Source organism: Eschscholzia californica, unplaced genomic scaffold (genome assembly GCF_041429995.1).
Source record: "Eschscholzia californica isolate CP2 unplaced genomic scaffold, dmEscCali1.0.p SCAF_4, whole genome shotgun sequence".
Lineage (NCBI taxonomy): Eukaryota > Viridiplantae > Streptophyta > Magnoliopsida > Ranunculales > Papaveraceae > Eschscholzia > Eschscholzia californica.
This window is the reverse complement of record NW_028238461.1, coordinates 16,091,736-16,118,421: the sequence shown is the minus strand read 5'-3', so window position 1 is coordinate 16,118,421 and position 26,686 is coordinate 16,091,736. Positions and strand designations below refer to the sequence as shown.

Here is a 26,686-nt window from a genome sequence, read left to right as displayed (position 1 = left end):
AGGCAGAAGCTCTTGAAGAGCATGAGTTATCTCCAAATGAAGAGATATCTATAAATTATGCTTGTAATGGTAAAGTGTGAAATCGAGATAACATAATGATGTAGACGCAGCGGAATTAAAATAAGAACAATAAAATAAATGAAGAACTGTAAAGAAAACGATAAATAAACTAAAACTTGATTAACTTCAATGATTTTTCTCTTCAATCTGAATAATAAAATAGACTAGACCTCCTTTTATAGGATATAAGACTTTCCTAGATAGACTCAAACTAGGATTCCTAAATAATAAAATACTTAAAACATAGAAACTTTAAAATAAAGAAATACCAATTTAAAGTAACTTCCTAATCCTATACTAATTAAGACTACTATTATGGCCGAATAGGATGTGGGCACGCGTGGACATGGGCCCACATGTTATGCGCCTGCATCAGCACCCTGTTCCCCAGAAGGTTCGTCCCGAACCTTTTCAATGAAGAAAACCTTTTGATGCACCCGCATATGATGAACTTCGCCATACCTATCCTTAATTCCCACTTTTCACGAAATTTGCTGAAAATCCGTAGAAGACAAATCTGGACCATACCACCAACTATAAGCTGAATCATATATTGCCAAGATACTCGCAAAAACAATGCCAACGTATAAACGTCCAATAAATTTAGACATCGCCCGTCGTCCTTTAAATCGATGAAAGAACCCACATATACTACCTTAGCCGATATATGACAAAATTGCAGTTCTGTAGCGGAAATATTTCGTGTAGCACTAGAATTAGAAGATGGAGGTGATGGTGAATATGACGAATTTTGCATTGAATATGGTGTAGGAAAAATTTTATGATTCGAAACAAGGATGTCTTCTCCCGGAATTGCATATGCATCAAATAATTCGTCCGAACATGGTTTCTTCACATCACGAATAGAAGTTAGTTTTGATGAAGAAAATTTACTTCTTTCTTCTTCCTCGGTCATTGAGAGAATTTTGTTCCTTTTTCCTTTAACTTCTCCTTCAATATCATCGATCTTAATGACTGAAGTAACTTCGGAGAACTGTCTTCTCAATTCAATTTTTGTTTCTACACATGACAAACATTCATCGAGAGGAAGAAAATCATACCTGAGGATGTTTTTCAACGTCGTCCAATCGTCTATGATTTGTTTTCCTTCGTCAATGAGTCTCCATTGCATTGCATTGAATTGTTCATAAATTCTTTCGGACATATGTTGTTCAACCAAAAAAACTTTATCATTGTCATGAACTTCTTGATTTCTGAACCAATCTTCCATGCGTTGAATCCAGAAATTTATATGGAATTGACCTTCGAAGAGTGGAATTTTAGAAACTTGATGAATTTTTCTTTCATCCTTCCGATCCATATAAAATTGAATTGTATCTCTAATTGGATCCCAGCATAAACGTGAAAATTTTTTCCAACATTCAAGAGGAGATGTATCCATAGATATTTTTTTTTTTTTTTTAAATCCAGAATTTTGATGGCTCTGAAAACCACTTGATGTAGACACAGCGGAATTAAAATAAGAACAATAAAATAAACGAAGAACTGTAAAGAAAACGATAAATAAACTAAAACTTGATTAACTTCAATGGTTTTTCTCTTCAATCTGAATAATAAAATAGACTAGACCTCCTTTTATAGGATATAAGACTTTCCTAGATAGACTCAAACTAGGATTCCTAAATAATAAAATACTTAAAACATAGAAACTTTAAAATAAAGAAATACCAATTTAAAGTAATTTCCTAATCCTATACTAATTAAGACTACTATTATGGCCGAATAGGATGTGGGCACTGATGGGCCTAAAAAGTTTCCTAAATAGGTCTACACCCGCAAGTGCACGGGTGTCAAGTTGTAATAAATTCCGGTAAGACCGGTTCGTTCCTCAGAGACTAGTTGAATCTATTCTAAAACTAGGAAGTAATAAGATTTTTAAAATGATTTGGTTTTGGTTTTGAAATGAATAAAATATTAAAGTAAAATTACGGAAAGAAAATAATCACAAATGATACAAGGAACTCAAATGGGGGAGAGCCTAGGGTTTTCTGAATCCATCCATATAATCAATTCTAAAACAATTTAATTTTGATCTAATTAGAGAGTTCTTTATATAACTCAGATTTTTAGTCCATGAACGGTCTAAAAACCCGGAAGATTTTATCGTTAAAATAATAAAAACTTTAATAAATTTATCGAGAATATAATTATTATGACTTCATCTAAAACCCTAGATAGGTAAGATTAGTTACTCATAGGCATTATGTAAAAAGAATTGGAAAATAAAGTAAAGAATCGGAGAGAAAACACCTTTTTTCGCCTTTTTTTCCTTCTGCGCAGCCAAACAGAACCTTAGGGAAAATTATTTTCTCGTCTTCCCGGAAACGATTTCCAGGTGAGAAAATAATTTTCCTTCCCTGGTTTTTCTTCTCCTTCTCTGTTTTCTCTTTATTTCTCTTTCTATACTGTTTCTTTCTCTCTCTAAACAAACTATGAGCACTCTATAATGTTTATAACCGAGTGATGATAAAGAAAGAAGAAGATGATGATGATAATGAAGTTTATTAACTTTGATTCAATCTTTCTCTCTATCTACAATATCTCTCTCTCTCTCAACTATCTTAATCTAAGCTTCTCTATAAAGAAAAGAATCAGAAGAAGAAGAAGAAGAAAAGAAGAACAGAACTCTCTTTCTCACTTTCTCTCTCTAGCTCGGTTATGAGCTTTTATGGCCGAGTCCTCCTCCTCCTTGTCTCTGTCTAAACTCCTTTTTCTTTCTTAACCGAGAGGACCCCAAAGATGAGATGCTCATGATCCCCTGCCTCCTCTGTTTATATAGACATAATAGGAAGAATAAACCAAACCAGTCCTTTCTCTCTCTAAGAAATCTTCTTTATTTTCTTTCCTCTGATCTCTCTCAATACTCCAATCAAATCATGTGTTGTCTTCCTCTGTTTAAACAAACTTCCCTTTTTCTCACTACTGTTAAAGGTTTAAGACGAGAGAGAGAGAGGAAGAATATTTTCTTCCAAAGAAATTGTTAGGTCCAGCTGCCAATTCTTAGTTGCTCCAAATAACCGAGAGATCTTCCATCATACTCACCTAATCTCTCCAACCTATAATATCCAATTGATTTCTAAAATAATCTCTATTTACCTTCCTGTTTAAATTTCTAGAATGAGACCAGTAGTTAATAGGAAGGAAAATGATTTCTTTCCAATAAAGACCAACGTGAGCTGCCATGCGGATTTCTTTCTCTGTTTAAAAACCAAATTTGTTAATGGTAATGGAGGTAAGAAGGAATTTATAAAGGATATGGCATTTCCAAATTTTGGGAACTTATCACGTGAAGATTAGTTGGCTTATTAGGTGTTGCTACGGTGTATCTCGGAGTACTTTAAAATGATGCAGCGCCCTTCAAATTGGTTCACATCTGTACAAGGATTCAGTGGCCATCAGATTCACGAACACGAATTTGGACGCGAGGTGGCAAGCGGGAGCATAGATATCATCTTGCGACGGATTCCACTAGATTATCTGGCTTTAATTCATTTCGATGCTTAGCGGGTACATAGAACTATGACGTCCTTGAATTCCATTTGCGCCACGTCACTTGAAACTATCCCGCTGGCCAGAATCAAGACAATACGTAACCCGCTGGTCAACAATGTTAGACCCAACCTTTGACCTGTCATAATTCTCTCGTCCATACTCCGATTTCACTTCCGCTTTCGTCGTTGGATTTGTCTTGAACACTACTTTTCAACCGATTACTAAAATTTATAGAACACCTTAATCACAAAATGACCGAAATGCCCCTCAAGTGTGTCTTTCTCCCGATTTTAACAGTTTTTCGCTCTCAATTCCATAAAGACACCTGGACAAGAGAAACAAGTAATTCATGAGAGTAACTGCTCGTAATGGACTAACTAACCCGAGTTAAGAGATTCAGATGGGACATTTTCATGTCTCATCAGGCACGCGTGGACATGGGCCCACATGGTATGCGCCTGCATCACATAATCATCAATGATATATATGTGCTTTCGGTAGCCACTGATATTATCACTAAAATGATGATTATGAACCACGTTCAATTGAGGAATGTCATAAAAGGACTGGTTGGGTAAAATGGAAAGAAGCAATACTAACAGAGCTAAATTCACTATCAAAACGTAATGTTTTGGACCTGTAGTCCTGACACCCAAAGATGTAAACCCTGTAGGTTTCAGATGGGTATTCGTTAAAAAACGAAATGAGAATAATGAAGTTGTTCGCTATAAAGCAAGACTTGTGGCACAAGGTTTCTTGCAGAAACCAGGGATCGATTATGAAGAAACATACTCTCCAGTTATGGATGGAATAACATTTCGATATTTGATCGGTTTAGCAGTTCTGGAAGAACTCGAGATGAACTTAATGGACGTGGTCACTGCGTATCTATATGGAAAATTAGATACCGACATTTATATGAAAGTCCCTGAAAGATTTAAATTTTCTAAAGGCAACCCATGTACCATGTATTCACTAAAGCTTAATCGAGCCTTATACGTATTGAAATAATCTGGACAAATGTGGTACAATCGTCTTAGTGAATATCTGATCAAGGAAGGTTATGTAAACGATCTCATTTGTCCGTGTATACTTATCAAGAACGGAGATGTTGGGTTTGCTATTCTTGCAGTATATGTTGATGACATCAACTTTATACGAACTCCAGAAGAGCTCTCTAAAGCAACAGAATGTTTGAAGAAAGAATTCGAGATGAAAGATCTCGAGAAAACAAAATTCTGTCTTGGCTTACAAATTGAGAGAACTCTTATCCGCTTAGTACTCCCATGGTTGTGAGGTCTCTCGATGGTCTGAAAGATCTATTTCGACCTAAAGAAGAAGACGAAACACTCCTTGGTCTAGAAGTACCATATCTGAGTGTTATTGGTGCATTATCATACTTAGCTCAATGCACTAGACCAGACATTTCTTTTGCAGTAAATCTATTAGCCAGATATAGCTCTGCACCAACTAAGTAGCATTGGGTTGGAGTAAAGCAAATTTTAAGATATCTTAGATGAACCACTGACATGGGATTATTTTATTCGAAAAATTTATCTGGTAATTCTCAAGTAAAAGGATACACAAATGTCGGTTATATTTCTGATCCGCACAAAGGGATGTCACAGACAGGCTATGTATTCGCAAGCGGGGGTACAACGTTCTCATGGCAATCTAGTAAACAAAGTATGCCCGCTACCTCATCCAACCATGCAGAAATTATTGTTCTCAATGACGCAACAAAAGAATGTATATGGCTTAGATCCATTATTGAACACATTAGAAGCTCAAGTGGTCTTGGTTCAATCTCAAATTCTCCCACAATCATTCACAAAGATAATTTGACATGCATTGCTCTGAGCAGAGAAGGATACATCAAAGGCAATAGAACTAAGCACATGTCCCCTAAGTTGTTTTACTCACATCATCTCCAGAAAAATAATGAGATTGATATCCAGAAGATACAACCATGTTAAAATTATGCCGACTTGTTTACAAAGTCTTTGCCTACTACAACGTTCAGAAAACTAGTAGAAGGCATTGGAATGCGATGCTTGAATAATCTGATGATGTAAGACTACATCGGTCCAAGATATGATATTCATCAGGGGGAGTCTATTATCATGTGCACGTTCATTTATCGCTATCTACGCTCTGTACTCTTTTTCCTTCGTCCAGTTTTTGGCCTAATGGGTTTTTCTGGCAAGGTTTTAACGAGTCAGTATTTTGCGTATCCATCGTCGCTCAGAATCTATTATTTGTACTCTTTTTCCTTCATCAGATTTTATCCCGCTGGATTTTTCTGACAAGGTTTTTAATGAGGCAATTATTTCGAGTGATGGTCATCCAAGGGGAGTGTTATAAGGGATGTGACTGCCCATAAACTTATTGGTATAGCATATGTCTTGGGTGCCTTTAATATTACCTTTCTCTTGCCAAAGATTTATTGTGGATGGCCACTATTTCCATAAAACCACCTATATGTGGTGTCATTACATGAGAACTCCATATGACAAGTGTTTTGTTGTAAAGTAGCAACACACCATGCAAGTGACAACACATGGGGTTATGTGTCACCATACTACAACTCCATCCACCTTACAAATAGGTATAATGTTGTTGTATGGAAAGTTTGAAAAGAACTCTTCATATAAAGATTGGTTATGTTCATCTCTTTGTTTAAAGTAAATCTAATTACCTCTATCTCTTTCTCTTCCTTTAATTCCATTAAGTTGCATACAAATATCTACACATTGGAGAAATACACCGACAGTTCATAACAATCTATTGGTTTAAACATTAATTATTACAAAATGTGGAAGATATGTGTTCTTTTGGAAAATCAAGCCAATAGTCGACCAAATCAAATGAACAGTAAAATATACATGTCGGTAGTTTAAGATACTCCTTAAAGTGACCTTATAATTAGAAACTTATACAATTGTTGTGATCTTTCGAATATTTCTCTTTGTGGTTTATAGTGAACCATCAAGTTTGGATGAATTTTCACTAGTGGTAAGTTGATAACTATGATGTATATTGCATTTTTTAGTTATTCTCCTATCCGATGTAAGTAGGAATGAAAAATCCCGACATATTAAATGATTTTAAAAAGGATATTTAGATTTAGGGTCAAAGAAAAATACAGACATTAACATTTGGGTCAAAAATTAATTCGTTACAGGGTCTGAGTCACACACTAACCCTTGACCCAGTTGACTAGAGGCGGTCGTTAATAACCGTTAGTCTGTGACCCAAATGCTAATGCTGGTACTGTACGCTGACCCTAACAATAAATATCTCAGAAGGAAATTGTAATACCAAAATAAAAGCATATTGATCAATCTAGCAAAACTACAATGTATTTCAAAAACATAAATGTTCATCGAATTCAATATATGTCGATCTTAGAGGGAACATGCTTTATTCTGAACTTAATGCGCGTTTTCAAATCATTACGTCTTTCCGCTGGGCAAAAATTGGTGTACCAGTGCCTCGAAATGTGAGATTTTCCCCCCTGCAAATTCTCTAGATCACTTTCTCTTTGTTCTCATGGCACTCATGTTAGTATCTTGGAACTCTCTATATTTTCCAAAATATTTTTCAGAAATATCACATGGACTTAGTTTTCTTCTCAACGTTTAATATAGTTTTTCTATGGGAATCTCATCGGACGAATTCTTAAGACTATTTCCTTGATACATTGAAGGGGTCTATGCTAAGCAGTAGATCTATTAAAGTGACTTATGAAGTTATGCTAACACAACTTGTCTTTTTACTAGTGGTATGTCGTCGGTGTCTATGACTCTCTACTGACGGGTTCGTCGGTCAGGGTTCGTGTCTTTCGCAGCACTAACGATGGTGGAAGAGCTAGCGCTTAGGACTAGGCTCCACTCTAAATCTGACAAGTTCTCAAATCTGACAAATTTTCTGTCGAAATGTGTACATCCATGAAACCAACACATCTTTCACCAATTTCCCTTAAGACGCTCATGGTCTAATGATTAAAAAGTAAATTTAGCGTTAGGGTCAATGACCGTTGTTAGCATTTGGGTCACAAACTAACGGTTGTTAACGACTGTCTCTAGTCAACTGGGTAAACGGCTAGTTTGTGACCCACACCTTATAACGGACAAACTCTTTACCCAAATGTTAATGTCGGTACTTTTCTATGACCCTAAAGCTAAATATTCCTTAAAAAACGAGAAGGAAGATAAACACCAGATTAAATTAACCCTTAGAGACCAACGCCTCAAGCCCAACTAATTATAACTTACTTTATTTAAGTCTAAATTCAATAGCTTCACACTTTCTTGAGATCAAACTTGGAATCCCCGTATTGCGGGGTCAGTGCCCATCCAGTGCACCATTAGGTGGTGGAGGGACATTTTGATACAATAATGTACTAATATTTTATTTGTACTAATCTGATTAATACGATTTAGTAAATTCTAATACGTTGTAGTCTATGCCAACATAAATGTTAAAATGTACGTTGGTTGATTTAGAACAAAGATATATGTTCTATAAGGATCCCGATCTCGGACCAGATGGTATATATGCCTTACCAAGATGGCTAAGATCCAATACTACTTCAACCCGACTTTTGTAGGTATGGGTTGAAGCCATGACTGGGTCAGGTCGGTTTGTTCCAATAAGCACCACTACTAGCTCCATTACCTAATTTGATCTATTTGTTAATGTATTAACCAGACCAGTCCGGCCCACTGATCTCGACCTAGCTTGGCTTAAGGTTTAGCGAGTATGAATCTGTTACAAATCGACCTGGGATATACGTCTCAACAGGTCAACCCAACCCGACCCGGTTAGCAAGTTGACTATGTCACGACCCGACCCGGATATATATCTCAATGGGTAGGCCCGCCGCAGTACTATTTCAACTCGAGCTTGATACGTCCGAGGTAAGACTGATAAGCACTAGCACTACCTTGGGTATCTTATTAACTTTTCTTATATACCAAGTCACTGACCTAGACCAACCCAACCCATTGACCTCGACCTGCCAGCTGAACCGGCCAGAGTTGGCGTGAGGTTTAGCGAGCCCAATCCCAGAGAGGACTAGGATACATGTCTTAACGGGTCACTTCGACCCGGTCCCATTTCAACTCAGGTTTGGTAGGCATGTGTTAGAGCCCAAACCCGCGGGATAAACACCACTAACACATAGTATCATTTCCTAATTAGTTTATCATGAAGAGAAAGCCCAAATTCCCCCTAAAGTATAAAGTAAAATAGAGGGTGGTGCTTAAAGTACCTGACATTTGTGTTATATACAAGCGGTTTATTAGTTTGACTAGGGTCAATGAACATTTACTAGCATCCGACTTTTGTGCTATACGCAGGCGGTTTATTAGTTTGACTTAGGGGTGTTCGTTGGTTCGGTATCCGGTAATTTGGAATCATCCGTTACCAAACCGCTCATGGTTTGGTTAGTGATTTTTCAAACCGTTACCAAACCGCTCATGGTTTGGTTCGGTTACTAACCAAACTATCATAAGCGGTTTGGATACTACTGGATACCGAACCATCCATAAAAACAATTTGTTCTCTATGAAAATTGGCGAATCGAGTTACTTTCTTCATACATTGACGTATAAAATCAAGACAACACTCCTTAACAATCTAGAGAAACAATCAAACTAACATAATACTTCGAGAAACATTTGAAACATTAAAGACATGTGCATGCCACCGACAGAAATATTATGTAGTAGCTAGTAACATTATCGATACATGAATTGTTTTAATATAATACTAGCTAGTAATATTATATTGTAGTGGTGTTGTTGTATTTGTATGAAATTATGGAGATATGATAGATATATTTTAGAAAAAATATCTAAATATATAATTATATATATATATATATATATTAATTGAACTTAACTGGTTCGGTTTGGTTTTAATGGTTCCTAAAAATTACATCCACTTACCGAACCAAACCAGTTGGTTTTTGAAAATCTACAACCATACCAAACCACTCGTTGTTTGGTTTGGTTTGAAAACCGACTGGACCGGTTTGGACCAGTTTGGTTTGATTGGTTCGGTCTATTTTTGCACACCCCTAGTTTGACTAGGGTCAATGAACATTTATTAGAACACTTTATAATTAAGCAACCGTACCTTGAATATTTTTTTCCCATCTTTTCGTTTCCAAAACTTAGAAAATAATCGACAAGAATTCATTCCAACCAAATTTCACATTAAGGAAAAACTCTAATAAGATATATCAAGATTCTCTAACACATTATTTGATGTTTGAATGCGTCATGTATAATTTATAAAGATGGTGTTTATTAGAAAACAGCATGTCCTGATAGAATTTATGAATAATAACCCTGGTGCTAATAGAGCAACCTACTTGTAACATAACAGCCGAGCACCTTTACCTAGTGATGGATCCAGGATTTGGCTCCAGTGGGTGCATAGTTATATACCCAAATTTATTTCTTTTTTTGCAAACAGTAATTGAAAAAGTGCGAAAAAGTGTACTTTTAAAATATCTTTCTGCAGTGTTGATTTTTTTTTTCTTTTTTGCGAATAAAGTCCGGAGCTTTCGACGATTAGACAAATTACGATGATAATCGATAGAAAGTTTTGGTCAAAACTCCTTCTAATTTTTTTTCTTTTGGCAAAAAATGATCACTTGATTTTGTTTCTTCTTTGCCTTCTTAAGTCTTTTCGTAATTTGCGACAACTTGTAATTTTTGCAACAACGTGCAAGAGGTTTGGAACAACTTGCACGAGGTTTGCACTAGCTTGAAGAGGTTTTCAACAACTTGAAAGAGGGTAACAAAAAATATTGATTTTTAACTAAACAAAATACAAATATTTGAATTTTTTTACTAAACCAAATACAAATTTTAGACTTTTAATTCAAAATAATATAAATTGTCTTTTCATCTTAAAAGAAATCAAACTCAACTTCCTGATTTTGGTAAAAGGTTCATTCTCAAATGACTTATGTAATGTGACTAAATCGCTAGTTGGCCCTCAACAATTTCAACTAGCCCTCAACAATTTCAACTCATCCTTTTCACTTTCACTTGGACATGGCTCAAAGCATGATAAACGTAGTCAATGATAGGCCAATGGTAGAAACAATATTTAACGTCAAATGGTAAAAAGACGATCAAGATGTGAGAGAAGATGAAGATGATTGAGAAGATGGAAGAGGGAAAAAATTAATAATTAGAGAGAGAAGTTGAATCAATTGAGAGAATATGACAAGTCAAACGGGAAAATAACTGGTAAGGAAAAATGTTGTTTAAATGGGAATGTTGGACAATGTTAAATATCAATTGTGCGAGTTGGTCACTTTCAGGGACGGATCTAGGATTTTCAGCAAGTCGGGGCAGGCTTAAAGTTAGTATAGTTAAACATGTAAATATTATGTATATGTGAACTAATTTCACAAATTGTTATGCATCTATATACAAATCTTGATAATTTTTTACGTGGAACAAAGTAGATAGTAATTTGAGGAAAGGGGGAAATAGAGAGGAAAGGACAATAAGATTCGCCAAACGGATAACTAATCGTTCTCTGCAAATAAGTTTTATCTTCTCTGAGAAGAAGATGAAATAGAAGGGACATGAAGAGAAAAAAGAAAAAGATCAGGAAAAAAGAGGATAAAAATACCAATCTCTCGTTTTCCTCATAATAACACTTTATCTCATCATATTAAAAGGAAAACTCTCATGACGGATATGTAACAACCGGAATAGCTGTATATGATACTATGCAATTTGTGCAACCAGATCTACATACAATATGCATGGGATTGGCCGCTTCAATGAGGGGTGTGGCCACCAAAGGGCACGTGCCCCCACGAGTTCCAAGTGATCTTTATTTTGGTAATGTTATTGCTTTTCTTCAAAAAAAAATAGACTCCGTGTGATCTCCCCTTACAACTCCAAAACCAACTCATGTATTTTTTTTCTGCTTTTTTTTTTTTCTTTTGAAAGTGTACTTTTTTTTGTGTTGAAAGCACTTTCGTTTTTCTTTTTTTGCTGCAAACACCTTCCCATGTGCATTCATCATTAGCATTAAGCAATTATAACTCAAAACTATGAGAGAATAGTCTAAACCTACCTCAATGTAATCTTGCCCTTCACTAGTGAAACTATATAGTACGTGTACCTTTTATTAATGCAACTAAAATACTATCAAAATAAATTAGAAACTTGCCTAAGCTAAAACCGCAGTAGTAGATAGTCAGTCGCCTTAATAAGCAAACATGAGAAAAAAAGTCTTATTCTATTGACTTTAATGTTGATCCGCTCTTAAAATGTTGACTAATTGTAAATTTTGTCCGCTGAAAAATAAGTATTATTTTTTCCCTCCCCTTGTCTTTATATTTCTATCTGAAAATGTGTAATTCTTTCTTTTCAAAATTTCAAATTAAATTAATTTAAAAATATAATTCAGAACATCATGAAATTTACACACGCACACGGCACACACACACACATATATATATATTTTAGGATTGGCCAAATAAGATTAAGAAAAATATGTTAGTTCGAAGAATTTTCTCCAAGATTTTTATTTTCCATATATGAACACTATTGTGTAAGATCAAATTTGTTTCTATTGAGTCGATCTGGAATCCACTCGGTACAATTAATTACAACATAGTGCATAGATAGATATTGTTTGACTTATTTGTGATATATTGGTTTTTATAAGGTGACCAATATATGGACAACCATTTATCTTATATGGACAATTATTTTATGTGGACAACTAGAAAAATTACAAAGTTTATATGGACAACAATTTTTAAGGGGACACCACTCTATTATTAATCACCTTTGTCCTCTAAATAGTTAGAAATTTTATTTTGAGCCCCCTATTTTCTTGATTTCTTCTATAAACCCTAGCATCATCTTCTTCTTCTTCATCGCCAACAACTAAACTTATAGAGAGAGAAGTTGTTGGTCATGGCAAGACCAATAATATCAAAAGATAATATTCAAGATTCTTCCGAAAGAGATAAATAGTTTTCATTCCAACATTAAATTTATATTGATTGATTTTTCATCGATTTTCTTAGGGTTTTGATTGAATATGTCCCAACAATGGCAGATTTAGTCGTGTTTTATAAACCCTAAAAACCGTAGAAAATCTATCAGTGGATAGGTCTTCCACTGGACACTAGCAACCGTTGCTACTGAAGATGGGTTTGATACTGTTTTAGATAAAGTTGAAAGTTGGACCTGATGATCCAGAATTTACAAAATCAATTGCTAGAATTGATAAAACCATTATAGATTAGAAAAAAAAGGGGTTTTGATGATGTTACTATAATCACGGTGGGTGATCATGGAATAATCAGTACTTGTGATAGAAAGAAAACTTATATTTCTTGATGATTGAGCACCACAGATCGAAATTCCTATTAATTGGGTTTAAACTTATACTCCGTTCCTTTCAATTAACCCTTCTGATGCTTTTTCTTCATTTGTTTACCAATTACTTGAGCAACTTTTGATCCATGTTGACCACATAAACTGCAAAAAATTCTCTCTCTAGAAAGACTAACGAGAAGAAGAAGATTAGGTTTTTTATTTTAATGTATTTATTTACGGTCCTTATATAATTACTTTTTAGTATTAAAGGCTTTATTGAGTTGTCCCCATATTAGATTAAAGTCAATTAAGTCAAGCATATTTGACTTACATCGGACCCGCAACTAGTTGTCCACATAAGGTTTTTGATTGTCCATATATTGGCCACCTTTTATAATTAAAAAGTGCCCCATAAAAGAAATTTTATGGCTTCGTCACTGTTTCAATGGGGTCTTTCATCCTGATCATGGGAGAAATTACCAAACGTTTAGCATTCCCTCACGCTTGGCGATGGTTAGTTTTTTATTTGAGAGAAAAAGAAGACTATGCCTTCGCCATACAAAATGTCAATAGTAAGTAATAATAGCATGACATTCGAGTTTGATATGGGCAAACCATTATTATTTTCTCATAACATGAGATTTTGTACCGAAGGAGCAGTACGAGACAAAAGAAATTTCCAAAGTTGGCTAAAGTCTGGAGGTCATTTTGTGTGTTTGTCATAGTGCAAGGGCAACATAGAATTAGACAATTAGCTTAGTTAAAAGAAGAAATATAACAAAATAAAAGATGGATCAAGAGCCCCAAGGAGGTTGAACTTCTGACCTCTAATGCCCAAGACAAAACTACAACAATTGAGCTAGAGCGTCGGTTCTACTATACTTCTATAGGAACGCGTAGAAATTCTAACCTACGCAATTACTCAGGTTGATCTGCACATGGGCCCACCTCTGGTCACATTATACAGGCTAATTGGAAATTTTTCAAAGGGCCACGGATTTTAGGCCCAAAATAAAATTCAAAAAGGGATCAAGGTCTAATCTTCCCAGAAAAAGGGATTTTAGTCTTTTTTTCTTTTAGAAAAAACATTGTTGATACATAATGTGTTATGTATGACACATATAAAACAAAATGAAATAAAGTATGAAACTTTAACGATAAATAACACGTTATTTATGAAACAAAACAAGAATCAATAAACAGAAAAACACTGTAACTTTGATATCTAAACATACTTTAACTATACTAAATGTGTTTTGTTGTAGACATATGTCTATATAATAAAACAGAAGGGAAAACGATGATTGGGACAAACATCCTTTTTTAATAAAGGATATTGTCTACAAGCCCTTCTCAAAATTTAAAATATAGTTGTTCGTAGAAATAAAGTTACCTATTTAATATTTTGATGAAATATCACCAGTGCGAAAAAAATGAAGGAAGTTGATATTTCATCCCCAAATCTAGGTTGGTTTCTTCATCCCCTCTCAAAATTTAAATATAGTCGTATCAATTAAATTTGACGACTTTCAATGTTTATTATTGCTATATAGTGGATACCATAATTTTTTGGTATTCTACTTATTATTTATTTTCTTTTATTTCATTTTTTTTCTTAAATTAGTTATTTTATGAGAGAGATTTCAATTTCTTTTTTTAACCCTTGCAATATCTTTTGTTTCCTTTTTTTCTCAAATAGAGGAAGTTGATATATCATCCCCAAATCTAGGTTGGTTTCTTCAACCCCTATCAAAATTTAAAATATAGTCGTATCAATTAAATTTGTATTTATTATTGCTATACAGTGGATACCATAATTTTTTGGTATTCTACTTATTATTTATTTTCTTTTATTTCATTTTTCTTAAATTAGTTATTTTATGAGAGAGATTTCAATTTCTTTTTTTAACCCTTGCAATATCTTTTGTTTTCTTTTTTTCTCAAATTAGATATTTTATTTCTAAGAAAGATTTTTTTAAATAGGTTATTTTATTTCTACGAAGGACTATATCTTAAATTTTGGGAAGGACTTCTAGACAATATCTCTTATCAAATAAGGATGTTTGTCCCCGTCATCATTTTCCCTTCTGTTTTATATAATAGATAATTGATAGTAGATTTTGACTTAAAATCCTATATAAATATTAGGGTGGACTAAATGTGTGTTTAGGTGTAGATTGTTGGACCTTTGGACCAGGAACCCAAAAGTTATTTTCCAAACCCTTGGGTAGATAGTAACTTTTCAAGTCAACTCTTTTCAAATATTCAAATATTACGCTTATATGTATTTTCTTTATATAATTTGAACATTTGAATATGATATTTCACAAGGCCGCGGCTTTTGGGGAATAAAGAAAATTCTCCGGGGAATAAATTCTCGAGGGAATCCAGATTTTTTTGAAAATTCTCCGGGGAATAAATTTTTATGGGGAATATATAATACATTTTTTTGAAAGTTCTCTTCCATCTCATCTGTTCTCTCTGCCACTTCATCTTCTCAACACCTCATCATCTTCTCCGGCGAAAGTCGCCGGCCGGCCAATTTTCCGGCCGGCGACCTTCAAACATAATATTTTTTAAAAAAAAATTTCTCTCTCCTCTCCCTCTCTCTAATTTTTTTTTTCTTTTTTTCTTAACTCTCTCTCTCTCTAGAACTGTTCTAGAGAGAGAGAGAGGCCTGTTCGTGATGGAACACGAACAGATCTGTTCGTGTTCCATCACGAACAGATTCTGTTCGTGATGAAACACAAACAGATTCTGTTCGTGTCATCACGAACAAATGACACGAACAGACCTCTCTCTCTAGATCTGTTCTAGAGAGAGAGAGAGGTAAAAGAAAAAAAAAGAGGAGAGAGAAAAAAAAATTATGTTTGAAAGTTGCCGGCCGGAAAATTGGTCGGCCGACAACTTTCGCCGGCCGGAAAATTGGCCGGACGGCAACTTTCGCCGGAGAAGATGATGAGGTGTCGATGAAGTGGCAGAGAGAGGTAATGAGATGGAGGAGCCTTTTTTATAGCATCTTTTAAAATTAGAAGCCCCTTAGCAATAAAAAGAAACATAAAAAGTCAATCTTATTTGACTAGTTTTAAGAAAAGTCTTTATTCCCCGGAGAATTTTTTTTATTCCCCAAAGCCGCGGCCTTTCACAAAGCAATCTAGATAACAGTTTAAAATTGTTTCCTATTTTATTTGACAAAAGTCCACCATTATTTAAGGAAACATAACACAGAAAAAAATTTGGCATAATAACTTTGACCCTTCTTTAGAAATATCTTTTCAAAATTTTATTTTATATTAAAGTTAACCAACATTTAAGAAAAATATATTGGCCCAGTTGTTATGTTAATAAATATTTGGAATTTAAAATATTCATTTAGATTAAGGTAATTTTATATGTGGAAATGACAAATTAACCCACAATTGTATAAGTAAATTAATATATTAATTATGCTAAAGTGCCTAGATTTTAGCCTCTTTGAAATATACTCATGATTAGTATTTCATTAATTAAGGAACATTTGTAAGAAAAACTCATCTATATATACTCGTAAAGGAGAGTAAGAAAACACTATCCCTTGTGTGAATCATTTCTACCAAGAAAACGGCTTGCAATATGAGTGTAGTTTTTGCCTTGGCTATGGCCATTGCTTGTGTAGTGTCTGTAATGGTAGATGGTGTTAATGGACAAGATGATTGGGATAATGCTCATGCTACATTTTATGGTGATATGAGTGGTGGAGAAACTATGCGTAAGTTTACGTTCCAATAAAAGTCATATTCCGACTATATATTTTTCATTTCTCTTAGTATTTACTTAATCAAAACCAAAAATGCTAGTTTGTCCTATTGTTGGTATAAGTTTAGACCCACTTAGATAAGATAGGTGATGGTTATAGCCGCAGTAGGGCAGACTATCAGTAGTTCTTAGAACTAACTCGAAACGATTTTAAACCTATGTCCTGCCAATAACACATTTTTCATATTTTGGTCTTAAAATTTCATCTATGGCATTTATTTTAACTTACCCCTCATAAGAATAATTTATTCAAATATGACTCTTTAAAATAGCTTATTCCATTTATCCCCCTTTATTTGACGGAATCGGTCATAAACCCGCGTGATTAAATGTATGAGTGTATTTCTATCGTTATATCGTCCAAAAAATGACAAGTTACATTTATTCTTTCACTTGGTTTACTCAATATATATGAATATTGCAGAAGGAGCTTGTGGGTACGGAGATCTAAACAAACAAGGTTATGGACTTGAAACAGCAGCACTTAGCACAGCATTATTCAATGATGGGTTTAGTTGTGGAGCTTGTTATGAAATCAAATGTGTTGATGATCCAGAATGGTGTTTACCAGGATCAATTGAAATCACAGCAACTAATTTCTGCCCACCAGATTTGTAACGCCCCAAATCTAGATTTCCACGTCGGCCGCCATGAAAACCTAAACTCAAAGCATTTCTCCGCAGAACAGTAAACATAGTCGATATATCCATCAAAAGAGACAAATAATATCAAATGTGAAGCTCATAAGAATCAATAAATCATCTAAAAGAAATCCATTAAACTGTCTTAACTCAAATAATGGTTCTGAATCATCGACACGTAGGTCGGACAATAACGAATGAAACAAATAACTATCTAGAAAGTGAAACTCCAAATAACTACCTAATCTCGAAAGCGAAAACTAAGAAAGAAGCTCTGAGCTGACGAACTGGGATCAAGCTGGTGGCGCTCCCCGATCTCTATCACCTGAAAAATAGTAGGCTGGGTCAGAACCCAGCTAGTAGATTTCTAATTACCTAAGGTCTAAATAGACCAATTCAACACAAAACCAAGTATCGAACAACAGAACAATAATAACAGTCCATTATGTTACACCTTTCGTGCTAACACAATTGAAGTCAACCTGTTACACGGTTGAAGAGATTCATACAATACAACTTCCCTTTTGGAGGGGCATAACCAATTTTGAGGTCCACGAGATGGCGTCACTTACCATTCATGTTTGCATCGTCTTAAACCTCTCAATAGACAAAGGATACCACCCAAAAAGGGGATCCGTGCAACACGAGCACAGTGCAACACGAGCACTTCACATATGAGCAGGAGGCGAGCCAACCTCTAGTTGGTAATTACTTCTCAAACTAGAAGTATGTGGTCCACAAGAATGATCTTGTGTTTGCATCGACTTAGACCTCTTCATCAACTATGGATACCTACCCAAAAAGGGGATCCGTGCAACACGAGCACATATGAGCAGGAAGCGAGCCAACCACCGATTACTTATGGATTACAATCGTCAATCCATATTTGAACTCAAACCCCTGGTCCACTGGGTTGTCCAATATCACATTGACAAACCCGTGTTTGCAATCGATCCACATGTCGAGCCAACCAGTCTTAGTTCATTCCATTAACGGAACTCAAGATCATGGTCCACCAAGTTATCTAATATCACATAAATAACTAGTGTTTGCAATCGACTCACATGTCGAGCCAACCAGTCTTGGTTCCGACTAGCCTATGCTTTCTAGGTTAACAACCTAAAGCAATATATCACACACAACTATTGGTAGCACTCATGCTCCAATGCCACACAAATAATCTCATACAATCAATTATCAATAACAATAACATAAACACGAATAATTCTTAATATCTAGGCTGCTGTCCGGGTGTATATATACACCATATTTATATAACCTAAATAACCTAGGTTGCTGTCCGGGTATATGTATACTCCATTAATATAACTATAATGATCTAGGGTTACTATGTTGTTGTTGTAATTAGTTCCTAATCATAATATATATCTATGGTATCATTAATTAGTTCTAAGTTGATGATAACCTAGCAAACAACAATGGTTCAAAGCTATTATAGTACTACTATCCAAAACTAGGTTAAAAATTAAAGAGGGCTATATAAACCCTAGGGAAGAAGAAACCTACTTGATTTTTGTAGCACCAAGAAGAAGAAACCAAATCCTTTAGTAACCCTTTGAAGCTCCCTCACTTTCCCACACTTCTTCTCTCTAGAAATCACTTTCTCTCTCTAGGTTGTATTACTTCTTTCAATTCCCAGCTATTGAGAAGAAAAGAAATAAAAAAAAGGGGAAAGAAATTAAAGGGTCGGGAAGGGTTAAGGGCTTTCAAGCTTTATAGGGGTGTTGCTATTGGCACCCTCGTTTTTGCTAATAGCACCCCTATAAAGTGAGGGTGTTACAATCTCCCCTCCTAAAAGGAAATTTCGTCCTCGAAATTGAACGTACCTAATCAGAGGAAAAGATGAGGATAACGGAGTTGCATATCATCCTCACGCTCCCAAGTAACTTCCTTGTCATTGTGGTGATGCCACTGAACCTTGACCATGGGAATCGTCTTTCGGCGAAGAACATGCTCTCTACGATCAATGATACGAACTGGTTCCTCCTCATATGACACATTTGGCTGGAGCTCCAAATCATGGTAATCTATCACTGAATGTTGATCTCCATCTCTCACATGTTTTCGAAGCATCGAAATATGAAAGACATTGTGGACTCCTGTGAAGCTTGCAGGCAATTCAAGACGATAGGCTACTTTTCCCACCTTCTCAACTATTCTGAAAGGTCCAATATATCTAGGAGCCAACTTTCCTTTCTTACCAAATCGCAAAATACCTTTCATAGGTGACACCTTCAACAAAACCTCATCTCCAACAATAAACTCCAAATCCCTTCGTCGGTTGTCGGCATAACTCTTTTGACGACTTTGAGCTGCTTGGAGCCTACTTCGAATTAAAACAATTTTCTCAGAAGTGTCCCGAATCACCTCTGGTCCTTCTAGTTTAGCGTCACCTGCCTCTGTCCAACACAATGGTGACCGACAAGGTCTCCCATATAATGCCTCAAAAGGTGCCATGCCAATACTAGATTGGTAACTATTATTATATGCGAATTCTACCAAAGGCAAATGATCTTGCCAACTCCCTCCAAGATCTAGTATTGAGCATCTCAACATATCTTCAAGTACTCTGTTAACTCGCTCTGTCTGCCCATCAGTCTGAGGGTGAAAAGCTGTACTGAAATGTAAAGATGTCCCCATAGAAGTTTGGAAACTCTTCCAAAACCGTGAAGTAAAGGACGAGTCTCTGTCTGAAACAATAGACACCGGAACTCCGTGTAACCTGACAATCTCCTTAATGTAAAACTGTGTCAGTCGGTCCCCACTATCTGTCGTCTTCACTGGTAGGAAGTGAGCCGACTTCGTCAACCTGTCAACTATCACCCAAATAGCGTCAAAGCCTCTACTAGATCGCGGTAAACCCGTGACGAAGTCCATTGATATATTCTCCCATTTCCACTCCGGAATGGGCAACGGTTCCAAGAGTCCGGATGGATGTCGATTTTCCGCTTTCACCATCTGACACACATTACACTTCCTCACATACTCCGCAACATCTTTCTTCATCCCTGACCACCAGTACTGCCTCTTCAAGTCTTTGTACATCTTGTTACCCCCGGGGTGAACTGTGTACTTACTTCGGTGTGCTTCATCTAATATATCCCGTCTCAAGACCGGATCTGCCGGTACATATAGTCTCCCTCGAAATCTCAATACGTCGTCCTGCCCGGTACTGAACTCAGTCTCAGTCTCTTGCATTAACGAAACCTGTTTCTGGCACCACTCATCATCAATTTGGGCATCCACAATACGATTCAACAAAGACGGTCTAACAACCATACTACCCAGAAATAACGAGTCAATTCCTGACCCAACCACGTCAATGTCGTATGTTGCTACATCCTCCAACATCTTCCACTGGTTCATCATCAATGTTGCCACGATACCCCTCGGTTGTCGGCTTAGTGCATCGGCTACCACATTTGCCTTACCCGGGTGGTATTGCAACGTGAAGTTATAATCCTTCATCAACTCCAACCACCTGCGCTGACGCATGTTCAACTCCTTTTGTGAGAAGAGATACTTGAGGCTCTTATGATCAGTAAAGAGATCGAACTTCTCACCATACAGATAGTGCCTCCAAATCTTCAAAGCAAACACTATAGCTGCCAACTCTAAGTCATGAGTTGGATAGTTTTGCTCATGTGGCCTCAACTGCCTAGAAGCATAAGCAACCACTTTATCTTTTTGCATCAATACACACCCTAAACCCTGAATAGAAGCATCTGTATAAATCATAAATCTGGTGCCACTCTCTGGAATGACCAACACCGGTGCCGTAGTCAACTTCGTTTTAAGTTCTTTGAAAGCCTCATCACACTTCGTATCCCATGAGAATGTCACTCCCTTCTTTGTAAGATTCGTCAAAGGTCCTGCAATACTTGAGAACCCCTTGATGAACCGTCGATAATACCCAGCCAATCCCAGAAAACTGCGAATCTCAGTAACCGAGGTAGGCTGCTTCCAATTAAGCACAGCTTCAACCTTAGAAGGGTCAACCAATACTCCGTCCTTCGAAATAACATGGCCTAGGAATTTTACTTCCTCTTGCCAAAAATCACATTTCTCGAACTTTGCATATAACTGATGTTCCATCAGTCTCTCTAACACTAACCTCAAGTAATCTTCATGATCCTCCTTAGTCTTGGAGTAGATAAGAATGTCATCAATAAAGACAATGACAAATTTATCCAAGAAGTCCCTGAACACCCGATTCATGAGGTCCATAAACACTGCAGGAGCGTTAGTCAAACCGAAAGACATAACAAGAAACTCATACGAACCATAACGTGTCACAAATGCCGTCTTAGGAATGTCCTCCTCTCGGACTCGTAACTGATGGTACCCTGACCTCAAGTCAATCTTAGAGAACCACTTGGTCCCTCTTAGTTGATCGAACAGATCGTCAATCCTTGGTAAAGGATATTTATTCTTCACAGTAACTTTATTGAGCTCTCTATAATCAATACACAACCTCATTGACCCATCTTTCTTTTTAACAAAAAGAACGGGTGCACCCCAAGGAGAACTACTCTGACGTATGAACCCCTGATCTAGTAATTTCTGAATCTGGTCCTTAAGCTCTCGCAGTTCTATAGAAGCCATTCGATAAGGAGTTCGGGCTATAGGTTTAGTACCCGGTTCCAACTGAATGCAGAAGTCAACCTCTCTGCGTGGTGGCAACCCTGGTACATCTCTGAACACATCGTGGTACTCACTAACCACATCAATACTATCAAGCCCCTCACTCATTACCGGATGCTCTTCTAGCTCTACGTGACTCAGGTGAACCTCTCTCATCTGACAAGTCAACGCTGACACTGTAAACACTTCTTCCCTTGGAAGAGAAAATGTGACTGTCTTGGCATAACAGTCCACAAGTGCATGGTATGAGGCAAGCCAATCCATGCCTAAAATCACATCATACCGCACCAACTCAAGCACAAAAAGGTCTGCAGCGAAGTCTCGCTCACCCAATCTAATGATACACCCCTTACAGATGTGGTCTATCACAATCAAACCACCCCAAGCAGAAGACACCGAAAAAGATCTCCCACATCTATCTAACTCTATGGGTAACTTACGAACAAAAGAAACAGAGATAAATGTGCCCATGGCACCAGGATCAAATAAAATTTTACCCATTCTAGTATGAATAAGGAATGTACCTTCCACCACATCAGTAGGTGCGCGGTCATCTCTAGGAAGGATGGCATTCAACTGTGGTTGTTGCCCACGTCCCTGTGGTCTGCCCTGCGGGTTACGCTCATGATGACGCCCCTGATTTCCTATCTGAGCTCTAGTCCTCCTCGGACAATCAAAAGACCTGTGTCCTACTTCCTGACAATTAAAACAAACTCCTCTAAATGGTCTCTGTTCCACACCATCAACATTAGCCACTGGCGGTTGCCTACCTGTAGTCACCACTGTCATATCCCTGTTGCCTCCCTCGATCCGAGGCCTCTTACCATCCCGTTGACCATTATAGTTGTTGCGCTGATTCCAACCAACCTTCCCATAACTGCTATTGTTCCCCTTTTGTTCACCCTTGCTTTGCACTTTGATTCCTCTCTGCTTCTTTGCCTCCTGTATCCGAGCATCGTGAACCTTAGCACAAGAAACCACCTTCTGATAGGTGTCGAAACTAGGTTGCCCTGCAATGTACCTAGCAATGTTGTCACGCAACCCATTGACAAACCTCTCAATCTTTTCCTCCTCTGTGGGAATTAGTTGAGTAGCGAAGAGGGAGAGTCTGTGAAACTCATTCTCATACTCCAAAACTGATTGATTCTCCCCTTGCTTCAACTCCTGAAATTCCCTCTTAAGTGTTTGTTGTGCCGAGAAAGGAATAAAGTTTTCCATGAAGACCTTCTTAAATTCTTCCCAGGTGAACCTCAACGGATCCACTAGCCTAGACTGAGTGTCCCACCAAGTAGCTGCATTCTTCTTCAACTGGAACACTGCCATCCGCTGCTTATATTCCTCAGAGCAATCAAACGCCACGAACATCCTCTCTATCTCCTTACACCATTCATATGCCTCTACCGGTCCTCCAGTCCCATCAAATGTTGGCGGTTTCATTTTCATAAACTCATGGTAGTACTTCAACCAGGTCATCTCAGTCGGTGGCCTCAGATTCACAACAGGACCTCCCGTCTCTAGTGTCGGATTCTGCGTCCGAGCTTGTTCCCTTGTTTGAGCCTCTGCTGCGATGTTAATCAAATTTTGCAATGCGGCTGCATCAATTGTCACTGTCTCTCCTCCGTTCAGATTAGGATTTGTAGTCTCATGACCCCCTGACTGTCCATGTGTACCCTCTGGTGCTGTAGAACCCCTTTCCTCAGGTAGGACACCTCGACCTCGACCTCTACCACCCCCTCGGGTGCGAGCACTGCGTCGACCTCTGCCACGACCAGTAGCCCCTTCGCTAACCATAACTCTAATCAAATCCAAAAGAGAAACCAAGTCAAAACTTAGACAGTCAAGAGTTCCGTACAAAAATTACTACGTACTATGCGCCTAGAGGGGTTGAACCCTGCACACTGATCCTAGGATTTATGAACCTAGAGCTCTGATACCACTTTGTAACGCCCCAAATCTAGATTTCCACGTCGGCCGCCATGAAAACCTAAACTCAAAGCATTTCTCCGCAGAACAGTAAACATAGTCGATATATCCATCAAAAGAGACAAATAATATCAAATGTGAAGCTCATAAGAATCAATAAATCATCTAAAAGAAATCCATTAAACTGTCTTAACTCAAATAATGGTTCTGAATCATCGACACGTAGGTCGGACAATAACGAATGAAACAAATAACTATCTAGAAAGTGAAACTCCAAATAACTACCTAATCTCGAAAGCGAAAACTAAGAAAGAAGCTCTGAGCTGACGAACTGGGATCAAGCTGGTGGCGCTCCCCGATCTCTATCACCTGAAAAATAGTAGGCTGGGTCAGAACCCAGCTAGTAGATTTCTAATTACCTAAGGTCTAAATAGACCAATTCAACACAAAACCAAGTATCGAACAACAGAACAATAATAACAGTCCATTATGTTACACCTTTCGTGCTAACACAATTGAAGTCAACCTGTTACACGGTTGAAGAGATTCATACAATACAACTTCCCTTTTGGAGGGGCATAACCAATTTTGAGGTCCACGAGATGGCGTCACTTACCATTCATGTTTGCATCGTCTTAAACCTCTCAATAGACAAAGGATACCACCCAAAAAGGGGATCCGTGCAACACGAGCACAGTGCAACACGAGCACTTCACATATGAGCAGGAGGCGAGCCAACCTCTAGTTGGTAATTACTTCTCAAACTAGAAGTATGTGGTCCACAAGAATGATCTTGTGTTTGCATCGACTTAGACCTCTTCATCAACTATGGATACCTACCCAAAAAGGGGATCCGTGCAACACGAGCACATATGAGCAGGAAGCGAGCCAACCACCGATTACTTATGGATTACAATCGTCAATCCATATTTGAACTCAAACCCCTGGTCCACTGGGTTGTCCAATATCACATTGACAAACCCGTGTTTGCAATCGATCCACATGTCGTGCCAACCAGTCTTAGTTCATTCCATTAACGGAACTCAAGATCATGGTCCACCAAGTTATCTAATATCACATAAATAACTAGTGTTTGCAATCGACTCACATGTCGAGCCAACCAGTCTTGGTTCCGACTAGCCTATGCTTTCTAGGTTAACAACCTAAAGCAATATATCACACACAACTATTGGTAGCACTCATGCTCCAATGCCACACAAATAATCTCATACAATCAATTATCAATAACAATAACATAAACACGAATAATTCTTAATATCTAGGCTGCTGTCCGGGTGTATATATACACCATATTTATATAACCTAAATAACCTAGGTTGCTGTCCGGGTATATGTATACTCCATTAATATAACTATAATGATCTAGGGTTACTATGTTGTTGTTGTAATTAGTTCCTAATCATAATATATATCTATGGTATCATTAATTAGTTCTAAGTTGATGATAACCTAGCAAACAACAATGGTTCAAAGCTATTATAGTACTACTATCCAAAACTAGGTTAAAAATTAAAGAGGGCTATATAAACCCTAGGGAAGAAGAAACCTACTTGATTTTTGTAGCACCAAGAAGAAGAAACCAAATCCTTTAGTAACCCTTTGAAGCTCCCTCACTTTCCCACACTTCTTCTCTCTAGAAATCACTTTCTCTCTCTAGGTTGTATTACTTCTTTCAATTCCCAGCTATTGAGAAGAAAAGAAATATAAAAAAGGGGAAAGAAATTAAAGGGTCGGGAAGGGTTAAGGGCTTTCAAGCTTTATAGGGGTGTTGCTATTGGCACCCTCGTTTTTGCTAATAGCACCCCTATAAAGTGAGGGTGTTACAAGATTACTCAAAAACTGAAGGTGTTTGGTGTAACCCACCACAAAAACATTTTGATTTATCTATGCCAATGTTCACAAAGATAACAAAAAAATCTGATAGAGCTGGTATTGTTCCGGTTCAATTTCGACGAGTTTCATGTGTTAAAAATGGTGGTATTAGGTTTGAAGCTAAGGGTAATCCTTATTGGACATTTTTTCTTATTTATAATGTTGGTGGTGCTGGTGATGTTCATAATGTGAAGATTAAAGGATCTGGAACTGATTGGATTCAAATGAATAAAAGTTGGGGTCAGAATTGGCAAACTGATCAAAATTTGGTTGGACAAAGTTTATCATTTCAAGTTACTACTAGTGATGGTAGAATGCTTCAGTCTGATGATGTTGCACCTAGCGATTGGCAGTTTGGACAAACTTATGAAGGTACACAGTTTTAGAGAGATAGAGAGAGAGAGACTTGATAAAGATTTTTTTGTAGAACTAGGTTATGATGAGTTAGTGTGTGCTTGCATTTTAAATGCATTTTGTAATGGTTGATCATTCAGTTTAAAAAAAATAATACTATCATTCTTTTAGTTGGGCTTGTTTTGATTGCGTTATATCATTTGTTCATTTTGAAAGAATTTTACGTGTTAGGAGCCTCTCCAATGTAATAATGAATCTTAAAAATTTTGAGTGCTACAAAGAATTTTTTGAATTCTTATCTCAAAACTCTTTCTGAGATATTGTGGCAGTAACTAAATAAAGATATCTAAAAACAAAAATTCAAAAGGAACCGTCCCTTTGGACCGCCACCCAAACCGTGTGAGAGAGGAACCCCGGTTCCTCTCTCACACGGTTTGGATGGCGGTCCAAAAGGACGGTTTCGCTAAC

The 26,686-nt window shown here is 37.0% G+C and overlaps 1 protein-coding gene and 1 pseudogene across 1 annotated transcript; one reads left to right on the top strand and one right to left on the bottom strand.

The window, feature by feature from the left end:
* The first annotated feature begins 16,676 nt into the window (after positions 1-16,676).
* On the top strand, positions 16,677-26,250 carry LOC147543187 (expansin-A23-like; annotated as a pseudogene).
* On the bottom strand, positions 17,471-25,687 carry LOC147543188 (uncharacterized). The gene is made up of 4 exons (XM_086636799.1): positions 25,543-25,687; positions 24,257-24,340; positions 22,573-23,843; positions 17,471-17,708 (listed from the first exon to the last, which is right to left on the bottom strand). The coding sequence occupies exons 3-4, from the start codon at positions 23,837-23,839 to the stop codon at positions 17,677-17,679; spliced, it is 1,299 nt and encodes a 432-aa protein (XP_086492925.1). The 5' UTR covers positions 23,840-23,843; positions 24,257-24,340; positions 25,543-25,687; the 3' UTR covers positions 17,471-17,676.
* Positions 26,251-26,686: the final 436 nt, after the last annotated feature.